Here is a 13,598-nt window from a genome sequence, read left to right as displayed (position 1 = left end):
TTCATCGCAGGGACAAACGAGCCTAAAGCGGCTAAGCCCAAACAAAATTCGATTTGCGCCGCACATGCCGCTGCTGACGAAATAGGCGATGTGAAATCGGGCAAAGGCGTCGGTGTCTGCATAGGTATGTGCACACTGATTTGCATGCACACACCGTTGGGCGCGCGGCTTGGCCACTGCCTTAAGCCATTCCGACAACGACTCACATGACACATAAAGCAGCTAGTGCACAGCACACTGCCGAATCGGAAAAGGCAAACGACCATGGGCGCCTCTCAATTGTGCCGTATCGAACAAAACAATTCGAGTGTATGAGTGAGTGAGTGAGTGACGTGTGTGCTGCGAAACAAACTCATAATATGCACCGGCGGGAGCTTTTCGCAACTAGCTTTCAACCGAAGAGAGACAAAATTGCAATCACTTATTTCGAAGCTTGTTTTGATTCAACTCACTGACTGTGAATGATTAGTTTTAAAGGAAAGCGCTTCACAAGAAAATTGCGATAAGACGATTTTACCTTTACTTGAAATATTCTGTAAAAATTGGGATTTTCTCAAATTTCTGAGCAAATCAGCTCCAGAATTTTATTATTATTTATTTCGTCAGAAGGAAAATTCGCGCATAGTAGGTTACATCGCGATGAGAAGAACCAAAATCAAGTTAAAATGGAGTTACAAACAGCTTAATTTTTCGATAAATTTGAAAAAATGGTTGTTAAAAAAATTAAAAATATTCAATCCGGTTCTCTCGTTGTCATAAAACATAATTAAAGGAAAATTGCGAGTGTTTTCGCTAATTTTAAAAGAGTTGCAATTTATTAAAATCTAAAAATCCCTTTAAAAGGACATGGGGATGTATGGGGTAGAGTTACCCCGCTGATCCGGAGAATAAAATCAAATTTTGAATCCAAAAATCCTAAAAATAGTCTCAAGCAAACTTGTGATTAAATTTCAGAGCAGCGTTTGTTTTGAACTCGATACATTCGAATTGCAAATCTGCACATCCCAACATCCCTCGAAGAATTCACAAAATTCCAAATTTATTTTAATTTTATTTATTTTGACAGAATTTTTTTAGTTCATGCTCAAAGTGTGCAATAAAGTAGCGTTTAAAATTTGATGAAATTTAGGACTATTATTTATTGCATGATACGCATCAGGTGCATCAAATCACGTCAAGGCCTCTCTTTCGACAAAACGCAAGGAAAGCTTGAAAAGAAATATGCCACAGGAAATGTCAATTAGACGGAATGAACTGGCTTGATTTCTCAATTCTATGCTTGGAACTTTGCCTGTCTCATCATCGGGGTGCGATTTAAATGGCTCATCTTTTGACTTGGGACAATAGACACTTAGGAGCTCGTACAATCGACCAATTATACATTTCATTTCTTTGCGTGGCGTGACAAAAAGTTTAACGAGCCTTCCATGAGTTCCATGACACAACACATCATGCAACCTTTGAGTCTTGGCTTCGCGTGTCACGAGTAAATCATTTAGAGAATTTATTATTTTGTTTGCAATGAGTTCCATGTAGATTTCTTTAAATTATTTATTTATTATAATTATTTAGTTTTAATATAGTGTTAAGATGGAGAGTAAAAACCGTTTATAATTAAAAAGTAATGATACTGCAAAAAAGCCTGGAAAATACTTGTTGCCAATGCATAAATTCATACCTTATGATCCAGTTAAAGCCTAAATTGACCTAAGAAGCGCTGTGATTTTGTGAGAAAATTGGCTGGAAAGTTGCCGTGCTTTTCAAATGGTAATGGCTGTCTCCTTACTTGAAATCCGATTTAATTTCAAAACCAAGTGGCATACACCGTTGGACAGATCTCGACGAGAGGAATCGGAATATGCCAAGAAAATATGTTCAAGCACTGTAAATTTTGGAGAAAATTGGCTAAATTTGAATTTTTACCATAAAAATGCCCTTTTCTACTATTGCACATTATTGAAAAAATTGTTTATCGATCAATTGTTTCCAACAATTCAAATAATTTTCAATTGTTGCCCAGTATCATTCCACTTTAAAAATGTTTACACTAATGAACAAATTAATAAATTGTTACGCATCAGGAGCTAATTTTTAAGTTGACGTAAAAATATTATTTGCAAAAGGTTTTTTTCAGTATTGTTGAGAAAGAAGTATTGTTTGTCTCTAGGCAATGTGGTCAGATTCATCCTTGGCTTTTTAAAATTATTATTCAATCAGCGAAAACCGCAAATTCTCGAGCAAATATAACAGAGCGAGTTTGACCCTCACACCTGCTGCCACAGAACACAGAACACAAGACGATCAGTGGCCCGAAAGTTGGGAAGAAACAACAGTTACTCAGCAGACGATGCTGTATTTAGCATCTTTGTGCCACTTACGCAATAAATGGACTCGAAATATTAAAGTAAAGAGCCGTTCCTTTAAACGAATTCCCTTAAAAATTTGGCCCTGAAGCCTGAACCAGCGGTTTAGCCAAAACAAACTTGCGATGACAGTTTTTTTCGTATTGTAGAGTGCAGATAATCACTTTCTCGTTGGCCGAAAAGAACAAAGATTCGCGGCCAGCGGAGCGGAAGAGAGGGAAAATTTGTTGAAAGTGCCGAGAGAATGAGCGCGCGCGCTGCTTTTTTTTCTTGTGCAGTTCAAACAATGCCACCAATCGCCGTAACTCGATCTAGCCAGCTGAAAATAGAAACTCAAATTTGCACAACGATCGCCTCATACCTCTACCGTCACGTGAAAACTGCACGGCGAATCGTGTTTACTCAAATGATGGGTGAATTTAAAAAAAACGAACCCTCCTAGAAGGTATTTCTTATGGACAACTTCTCATTATTAAATAAAAAAGAAACGGACAAAATAAGAAAAAGCTGCGGGGAATATTGTTGATTTCTTTGTGCTCATTGAAAGTTCAATGAATTGCGGCGTGGAAACGGTCGCCACCCTGATAATGGATTGATTTTCAAGGCTGCAAATTAATTTATAGACAAGTATGATCACAGGTGAGAACTATATGTATTAATTCAAGGTTGAGCTGTAGTTCAGTCTGAAGAAGCTTTGGCTGTGCTTGACTTGCCATAATATGGAGGAAGGAATTAAAATTAATTAACTTGTCTCAGCAGGACAAAATTCAAAAATAAATGCTAGATGAACAATACGGCTTTTTTATGAAAATATTCCATAGAAAATCTATATTAAACCAGGTTTTGATTAAAGATGTTGTGTAAAACCTTACAACGATAATGTAAGTAAACATTAATGTGCTGAAATTTGTTTATTAAAAAGCAAAACAATTGAAAAAATTATTTAGTTGATAAAATTAACAAAAAAGTAGACGTTTGAAAATACAAAAATATTTTTTAAAGTTTATTGTAGTGATACTAATATTTTAAAGGTAATACTTTTCCATTTATTTATGATTATAATTTAGAATTAAAATTTTAATTTTATATAGATTTTTCCGCTTTTACAATAACATTGTATTAGTAGTTATTACTAAACATGTACCAATCTCTCTTGTTTGTTCCTTTGGTTTAAATTTGTAGTACGGATACGCTTCTTTTATTCCCAATTCAAATTTCAAACCAAATGTTAATTATGTTATCTTAAAAAATTCTTAAAAATTAAATATTTTAATTCGTTCTCAATCTCAACTAATCTGAAACGGAAACAGAAGCGAAAAGAGTCATGTTGTGTCCTTTTCAAATTAAATATGAAAGGTTGGGAATTGGATATGATGGACTATAATTTCTCTGCGCATTATATGATTTAATTTTAAAACTAAAATGTTCGAAATTCTCCTGTGAAATCATAAAAATGTGATCTTAAAAGCTTTTAATAGAAGCTAAACGGCACATAAGATAATTGCAAGCAGTTGAAAATGAAGTATTTTTGCCAAAAAATAAGTAAACCCCGTAAAAACAGTCAAACTGTCTCAATCACCTTAAAAAATGATCGACTAGGAGTTTCATAGCCCGCAACTACCACAAAAACACACTTATTGTTAGTTTGCAATTTAATTTTTCCAAAAAACCACACAATTTACAATGTTACAAATAAAATCGCACACTGCCGAATTTTTTCCCAACTCTTTCATTTCAAATTTAATGTTTTCGTTATAGATTTTTACAATTGCAGGGTTCACAAAAAAACGCCACTTTTTCGGAAGAAAAGCTTCGCAAGAACTCCAATTTTGCATATTTTTCCAAAACACCTGCTTTTAAAAAATTGAATATTAGAGATTACCAAAATGAAAATTTTAATAAATCAGCCCTAGAAGGGCCTACTTATTTAAAAAAATGTTTTTTTTTATAATTTAAATAAATTTTTAAACTTATTCATCGTATTTTAACACAAAATATATGTAACTTTTTGGGAAAATTCGGGAAAATGCGTAAAATCCCCAAATTAGTGGATTTCCTAGCTGTTTTTGCAAACTCTAGGAACAGGAACACCACACTTTTTCTCATTGTTACAAGTGTAGAAAATGTCAGAATTTTAAAAAAATAATTAATATTAATCCATATCCCATTTTGATTGTGTTTTCAGGCGAAGGGCGGCAAAGGATGTCGGCTGACGTGGGTGGACGAGAACCTGGCCAAAATGTTCTACAAACTGGGAATTCAGGTGGCCACGCGTCCGGCCTACTTCCTGCTGATCCCGCCGCTGCTGGCCGCGCTGTTCGCCACGGGATTCCAGCAGATCGAGTACGAGATCAACCCCGAGTACCTATTCAGCCCTGTGAACGGGCACGGCAAGGTGGAGCGGCGCATCGTGGAGCACTTCTTCCCGCCCAACGACACGACCCGCTTCAACGTGGGCCGCATCACGCGCGCCGGCCGCTTCGGCCGGGTCATCGTGGTGGCCAAGGACGGCGGCACCATGCTGCGCACCGACATCTGGCGCGAGATGCGCGTGCTGGACCACATCATCCGCAACGCGACGGCCGAGTACGACGGCGAGTACTACCGGTACGCCGACTGCTGCGCCAAGTGGCAGGACGAGTGCTTCCGCAACGACATCCTCGAGCTGGACGCCGTGCTGCCCGAGGTGGAGAATGGCACCCTCAGGCTCACCTTCCCCGTCATGTTCAACCCAGTCACGTGGGACACGCACATCTTCCCCGTCAACTTCGGCAACACGGTCGTCGACGGCGACGGCACCATCGTCACGGTGCCCGCCGTCCAGCTCGTCTACTTCGCCGCCGCCGACAACAAACGCAGGGACGCCAGGTCAGTCACGTGTTTTTTTCTCAACATAAAAAATCAAAATATAAATTGAAGAAAATATTAAAATTGAATAGATGAATTAAAAACAACAAAACGCAGAAAAAGAAGAGCAAGCAAGCAATTCCATTTTTATGTCTGCTTCAAGGAATTTAAAAATTTGGAGAACACTTGAGGAGCTTTATTGACTCAGTAAAAAGCCTACTCCATAATTGTAATTTCAAATTGAGGGGTTGATTAATTTTTTTTAAATATAGAGGAAATTCAAACAAAACAAGAACGTTTATAAGGAGTTGAAAATAAATATATAAAAATATAATCCAATGTAATTCATTTGTTCACGGAATTCAGATCACACTTCATTTAATTTATAATCCTTTTTGCCCAGTAACCAAAATTTTCATTTTTGCTGAAAACTATTGTTTACAATTTAAGTTTCTTCAAATTTAAATCTGGGAATTAAACAAATAGGATGCAAGCCATATATTGAATGGGCAGTGAAAATATATTTTATTAAAAACTCCTAAGGATGAACCATCAAACAGAAAAATATGTTAATTAAATAAAATTAAATTTTGTGTAAAATAACTGTTTAAGGGTATTTTTTTGGCCGTTAGTTGATTTTTTTCAGGTTGCGAATGAAACAAAATTCATATTGATTTTTAAGCGTCTCGTCACTTTAGAACATTGAAAAAATCTTGATTAAAAATAAATAAATATAAATAGTTAAACAGTAAAATTTTAAATCATTATTATTTGTTTAGAAATATATTTTTTCTACAGGGCAATATTCCAATTAAATCTGTATTTAATTTGAAAAAATACTAAAAACCAGCGGGGGCCAGATGTGCGGTAAAATTTGTTCCCACTGCGCAGATCCAAGATGGCGTCTGAATGTGGGAAACAAAAAGCTCTCTTTGGATTGCCGTACGAGTGTCAAGAGTTTGTTTTTACGATCCAAAAGACGCAATTAGTTAAGAGTAATCCAAATTATGTCACAATATTGACGAAAACTTGGTTCTTTTCGCGCATTTTCACGTAACCGTTTTTTCGCGCCATACTCCACCGGACGCCATATCTGCGCGTCGCACGAATCTGGTCCCCGCTGATTAAATCAATTTTCTCAGTATTTTATTTGGAAAATACTAAAAAAACATCTTCATTTTAGTAATAAAAATAAAAATCAGAGAGAACACAAGAAAATTGATTTAAAAACACATTAAAAACGCGAGTGAAATGATACTCAATAACTCATATTTCAGCGACGAAATTTCCGCCTTGTTGCGAAAGGTCGCAAGTGACACCGTCAAATATATTAACGCCTTTGAATTCCGGCAAGCGTTTTGCGGACATTTCACCCGTCCTTAGAAGGAAAGCGGTGTTGTAGAGTCGGCGGTTTGTTATTTTGTACGCGAAGATTGCGTTAGGATAGAATTGTGTGTGCTGCGCGACAACGGTTTTCCCGTTCCAATACACTCACACATTATAATACGAGAGTATATGTATATGCTCCCAGTCAGGTTACACAACAGCGGCAAGCAGTGGGTCATAATTGCTGCCGTAGTAGTTTCTCAGAAAGCGTGAAAGTTTACTCGGGAAATGAGGCATTAAAATCAAACTACGGATGGATTTGGTTCTTTAATTCCCGATAATTGGATTTCCGCAGACATAATAAATTGTTTAAGTGCGGAAAAGGACTCAGAGCGGAAAATCTGATCAAATAATGGTGTTCCGTAATTTTTAAAAGAGTTTCGAGTGAAATTTGAATCGATTGAATTACTCAATTTGAAACTCAAACAACTTTAATCACTTTCTGCACATCTTTTTCTGAATTTTATTGAAGTAATTCATGATTAAGACGTGTGTGTCAGAGGTACTTTAATTCCTCGATTAATCACTTTCCGCGTGTGAGACGAGCATTGTTTTTTTTTTCGTGCGTTGAACGCCCCGGCTGAGGGGCCTTGAAATTCTCGCCTATGATTTGCGGAGAGATGCGAACAATTAAACGCGTAAAAGAAAACGCACCGAGCCTCGTGCGTGGAATTTTAATTTTCGCGTTTTGCGTTACTCGAAGCGCACCTTGCGACATGGGCGGTGTGCGAAATGAAAAAGGAAAATATTTCGTTTATTTATGGCTATAAAACATTGTCCCATGAACTCTGACAGTTGCCGCTTGCAATTCTGCTGGTAGAGTTTCGCGATTGTTACTTCTGAGAAGATGATTTTCTCTTTGATGTGCAGATATAATAAAATGAGCCTGAATTTTAAACGTCTGCATTATATTCGTGGATTTTTAAATGCGCGGTTGGAGTGGAATATTGATTTTCAGTCTGGATAATCTGTATGTATGCCAAATTTTTCTACTTAAAATAAAACCCCGACCATATGGATTACTGAAGTAATTGATATTTAGTTAAAAATAATCAGTTAACCTGTGGGTTTATAATAAAAATAAAATTGATCTTTGCTGTTGTTATTATATAATGATAACATTTCCACTAAAATTGAGTGTATTTTAAATTACAGTCAATTTATTTTTAAATTAAATTAAAATCTTGCTTATTGCTGGGAAAATTTGCCTGAGTTTAATTTTCCTAAATTTATTTGAAATTAATATTTGAAAAGTGCGACCACTCGAGGTTGTTTTCATGTTGAATATAATTAAAACCAGGCTTCATCCTCGTTGTCAAATTAAAGAGAAATTCGTCTTCTTTATTTCTCGACCAGTTTCGACGTCACCAAGTACGTCCTAATCATGAGTTACAATTACAATCAAATAACAAACAATACAATAATGTCACATCTAAAATCATATAAATTCCATACAATTTTTAAAAAAACACCCACCTATTCATGAGGCACTTGAGGCAAGCTCCAAAGACCAAATGTAACAAATTCTAAGCCACCCCTTTGTTAAATAACACGCACATCTCACAGGTGGTAGGGAACCTTTTTGTTCCGTGAGCTAAATTTTCCCCTTTCAGCGCGTAAAATATTTTTCCACACATCACAAAGCAGGTGGCTTGGGTTACTAATAACGTTTTCTGAGCATTCCATTGCAACCGCCTCCAAAACTACCCTCTTCCACAAATTTGTTTCTTGCTTCAAAATTTCCAACATTTGAAATTGTTGTTCAAATTTACTTAGTAATACATCGCAAAATCAAAGGAAAATTATTTAGTTAATTTGAATCATTTTCTTACAATTGACGGGTGTAGGTGAACAGGAACCTAATTTGTCCTAGATGGAAACTAGGCCATCTTGAGTCACCTGCCCATTAAAATCGCATTTCGCATTTCGCACCCTTGACCTTGTGTCGGTGGAAACAAAAGGAGAGGCACAATCGGCGACCGCTCCCCCGAAAAGGTCGTCGAGCGATTACTTTAGGATGCGAAATTGTTATAATAGTCGCGCCTATTGTCATCCTCCCGTTGCAATTTCTTTGCGTAAATGTATCACGTCCAAGGATTTCCCTGCCATTTGACGTAAAAGAGTCGGGAAATGTGGGCATGACGTGTGATACTTACAACTTTTTATTATTATATCTGTTCTTGTTAACTAATCGAGTTTTTCAAGGGAGAGAATGCTTCGCCCTTGATACCAGAGCTGATTTTGTTTGCACTACTTCAACATTTTTCTTACAATTACTAGGCTCTCGAGAGGAAATCTTTCTGACAATTCTATTATTATTAAAAATATTTATTTTAAGAAAAAAAAGGATAACAAGCTTCCAGAACATGCTGATTGCAATTCCGAGACTGGCGCAAAAATGTTGACGTCCTTGATAAACAAATAAAAATTAAACGTTTTGTTGCTGACGAGCAGCATGCAGAAAATTTGGGCGGAGACGATCGAGAAAAAGAGAAATTAATTTGTGGAGCTCATCCTGCTCTCGAAGTCTCGACTCAAGGCGAATGGGAATTGGAATAATTATCATTAAAAGTCGGTCAGTTCGCGAAAAATTTGCTTCCTCGTCGCCAGGCTGCGATAAAAGTGTGAGATTAGCCGAAGAATTTTCGCGGAAGCAGCTAGATTCGCTTTTATTGCAGCACTTTGCTGCAAACCCCGGCCCTTTTCTGGTTAGATATATAATTAATTAATTAATTCTATTTTTAGCATATGCTGTATTTAGACAAATTTTATTTTTGTGTACGGATTATTGTGAGGCTCAACATTTATTGCATCTCTTTTAGATTAAATCATCGATGGGCGTAATATTAAAACAAGAATGACTAAATCTAACAATAAATAAAATTTAATAAACCAAAAATTTAATGGGAAATTAAAAGTTAAATAATACGATTTTGTATGTATGCATTTTTTTAAATTAATTGGATGTAAACTCTCACACTTTTCATAAATATACATTCACAAGTCACTTTCAAATGGAAATCGTGTGAGAAAGGGCGGCACTCCAGGAAAACATGTGACTATAAGACCCTGCCCTGGAGGACAAAGCCGAATTTTAAACCTTAATTATTTAACTGCAGTACTTTAAAGCCTTTTTATATCAGATCAAAACTGCTGATTGACATCTCCATGAAGGATTTGCTCAATCAGCGTATCAGAGTGGAACAATTAAAGCCGCGAAAACAAAAGTTATTTCCTTGAATATCTGCTGATCCATAGGCGTCGGCTGTGCAATGTCCGAAGACGATGGTTGCTTTAATCCTCATTTTCACTCACATATTATAAAAATTAAGAACAAGGCTATTATGCTGGCAAATCGGTATTAAAGCGGGTGTTCAAGGCGAGATGAATCGGTCGATTTCCCTCCCAAAGCAGACGCGTGTGCGCTGAGTGCTCGAAATTTCAAGAGTTACATCACACACAGTGGATGAGTTTATGAATTTTATCGTCCGGCCGGCCAGCTCATTGACTTTCTCTGCGCGGCTGGACCCGTCCCACGCTACGACTAGCTCTTTCTTCCCCAGACCACTTTCTCCGTCGCGGTGAAATGGTCTGCCTGCCTCTCTGTGATGTAATCGCACTCATTCATTTCCTCCATGTCCATTTTTCAAATATGTATTTTATAATAGAAGTTGCCAGGTTAGGTCATCGGCTAAACATTATTTAAGGCTCATACGTGAGAATTGAGTCTCTTAAAATTTATTCATTTTACCGATATTTTTACTGAAAATTTTGAATTTAAAAATTAATGTAAAGATAAAATGTTCAAAATCGATATTTATTTCAGGAAACAATTGAATACTAAGAAATTGTCTATTCGGTTGTTTATTTTTGTTTAATTGTTAGAATTAAATTTGTCAGAGTGACTGAAAGCATTTAAATTTCAATTTTAACAAAATCTATCCGTCAGCTTTTTTCTATTTTTTAACCATTCGCTCTCTGCTGTCAAATTAACACATCTCGGTATGGAGAATTTTTAATCACAAAAAATAACATTTCCTGCAAACAAATTTGTCCATTCATGCCGTCATGAAAAAGGCATTTTTCGAGTGTGTGTTCATCGATCACTTTCGGTTGTTCCCTGCCAGGGTTAAGGACAAGCGGCGAAGGTCGCGTTATTTTCTGTTGATGAAAATCTCTCCCGCGTCCGCTCGGTCCAAGCTTGACGTGATTCTTACAAGAATACTGCGGTCAGTATTGGATTAGCAAACTTTGTTTAATTGCAGAACTGTTTCGACCGCAAAAAGACCTTTTCAGAACATTTTCTCTGCAGAGTAATTTTCTCTTCGAGGTTAAAAATAAATAAACGAGAGATTTTCCAAAGCGCAATTTCTTTGTGCGTGACGCAACTAATAGAGGAAATGACCCGCCGGGTGCTTTGCCTGGCTCACTCGTAATACTGCCGTGATTGCACGTGGCTGAAGCGAGAAGAGGCATTGTGCATGTTAATACGTGCCACATTCATCCGCTGCCTAGAGGAGTGGCTCCGGTACTCGCAAGTATGTGGGTTACCATGCCAACTATAGCCTCACTTTGGTGCTTGACTCACTGAGAATTATCTTCATAATGCTCGGAAAATCGAAATAATGGGGCTGAAGTCCAAAATTTAAAATAAAATTAAATTGAAGCAATAAAGAATTTGAAAAGGATATCGTTTTTCCAAAGAAATAAATTTTTATTTATTTTTTAATAATCAAAGGCTGCAGTGGGGTTGCTTCCACAAAGAGAGGTACAGAAGATGTTGTTTAAATAAATGAAAATATAATTTAATTTTACGATTTAAATTAAATATTGACTGCACTAAAAACAAAGCGTTAGATTTGAATGCGTGCAAACTGTGCAAAGCGCCTGCAGCAGTGTTTGCAACTGCGCCGCCGCACACGCGAGCTATGCAGGCGGCCTGCCACTTGACAATTATAATTAAATCGTATTTTTTGTACGAAGCGAACAGCTGCTGGCTGAATCAGATAATTTGCGCGAGGAGGAAGACGATTCTCGCGTCTTTAAAACGGAAATAATGGTTAAAATACCGCTCTTTAACCCAGTTGTTTACAAAAACGCAAAGGAGGCTTAAAAATTATGTCTGCTGAGGGCCACTTATCACCATTTAAACACCTGATTTAGTAAATTACTAAATTAAATCTTGTTGTTATTTTTAAAAAAAACAGCAAACCAAAAATAATTGCGCGTCTGATTTCAATAAGATTTAATTTGTCATTTTTAAGAATTTTTAAAATTGAAAACAACTTGAAAAAATATTCAAATGATATTGGCTTGAGCTGAAATAATTGAATATATAAATGTTCATTTATCATTATTTAAAATATATAAATAAAAATCCTTAAATTCCTAGCCGGGGAAATTTAAAATTTAAAATATTCCTTTCCATTCAACAAGAATTTGTTTACCAGTAGAATTAAAAATAAATTAAATTTACGTAGCAATGTTGAACTAACTTAATGCTGTTAAAATAATCTATGAAAAATACATAAACTTTAAATTTAAAAATATCCCCAAGCAGAAAACATGAAATTAAATAAAAAAAAATCGTGTCTTATATATTTTGAATTTGATTTTTTTATTAACAAAATTTTCTCTTTGTATTTCAGGGGTGCAAGGTGGGAAGAATCATTCCTGGACGCGGTGGGCGAGGCGGAGGAGAGCGGCATCTGGGAGCACATCTCGGTGGCGCGGTTCGCGTCTCGCACCCTCGATCTCGAACTGGAGAAAAACACGCGCACCGTGGTGCCCTACTTCAGCACGACGTTCATCATCATGGTGCTGTTCTCGGTCACCTCGTGCATGATGGGTGACTGGGTGCGTTCCAAGCCCATCCTCGGGCTGCTCGGCACGGTCAGCGCCATCGCGGGCACCCTTTCCGGCTTCGGATTCATCTGCTACTGCGGCGTCAAGTTCATCGGCATCAACCTGGCCGCGCCCTTCCTCCTTGTCGGTCAGTTCACTATTTTTTTAAACTCGTAACTAATTTTATTTTTAAGACGATGTTTTATTTATTTTTTAATTTAAATATTAATTATAGGGCTGTGATGAATATCAATGATATTTATTTACTTGCTTGTTATTTTAACTAATTATAATTTTTACAATTTTTCCGTCCCGTCCTTTGATTATTGATTATAGTATAGATGTAAGATGTAAGATGTTTATATTGCACAATAGTGTTTTACATTATATCATAAAGCTTTGTGAATTTTTAAAATTTAATAAGTTAAATTATATTGAACTATTATTCTTTAACTATTTAATTATTCAAATAATTCTAATTAATGATGTACAAATTTTAAAAATATAATTAATTAAAATATTGCTTTTTGTTAAACTTATGAGCTTTATTTTAAAATGTTTTGCTACTATTTTAAAAATTGTGCTTTAAAATTTTACACCATTTTTCAAAGAAATTAATAAAATATGCAAATTTACTTACGTTACTTGTAGGGTCATTTTTCTATCTTTTTATATTATTTTCCAGTACCAGGTTCTCTCTGTTTTTCTCTTTGCTAATATTTACGTTTTTAATAAACAAAAATAAGCCACTGTGTCAATTCAGTTTTTAGTCGTGCTGCTATTTGTTTGTCACGCAACAGGTGTTCTGTAATGTATAATTCTTTCACACGCTCGTTTTTGTCTTGCCAAACCGCAGCTGCCGCAGCCGTCAAACCATCGAATCGACTACGCAAAATTACCTTTTTTGCGCAACCCTTTCATTTTCGCAACTATCTCGAATCGCAGGCAAAAGTGCAATGGTCTGCAATTGTACGAGTGCCGCGCCGAGTGTTGCATTTATTATGATTATAAGCAGCCATTCGCGACGGTTCGCAAAGAGCTTTTTAATTTTCAGCGTTGCGTCCACGCTCTGATTCTGCCCGGCGGAAAGTCTCTTTATATTCTTGATGGTGCTCAATTGTCCAGCGCAGGCCAACTGCCGTCGAAACTTTTGCGAAA

At 36.4% G+C, this 13,598-nt stretch overlaps 1 protein-coding gene across 1 annotated transcript in view; it reads left to right on the top strand.

Moving 5' to 3' along the window:
* Ptr (Patched-related) overlaps positions 1–13,598 on the top strand; it is a 31,872-nt gene that overhangs the window by 11,704 nt on the left and 6,570 nt on the right. Inside the window, exons 2-3 of the mRNA XM_065482771.1 lie at positions 4,549–5,231; positions 12,245–12,588. Of these exons, the coding sequence (XP_065338843.1) occupies positions 4,549–5,231; positions 12,245–12,588 (1,027 nt within the window). The remainder of the gene's footprint in view (positions 1–4,548; positions 5,232–12,244; positions 12,589–13,598) is intronic.

Source organism: Cloeon dipterum, chromosome 3 (assembly GCF_949628265.1).
Source record: "Cloeon dipterum chromosome 3, ieCloDipt1.1, whole genome shotgun sequence".
NCBI classification, from domain to species: domain Eukaryota; kingdom Metazoa; phylum Arthropoda; class Insecta; order Ephemeroptera; family Baetidae; genus Cloeon; species Cloeon dipterum.
This window is presented reverse-complemented; position numbering and strand designations above follow the sequence as displayed.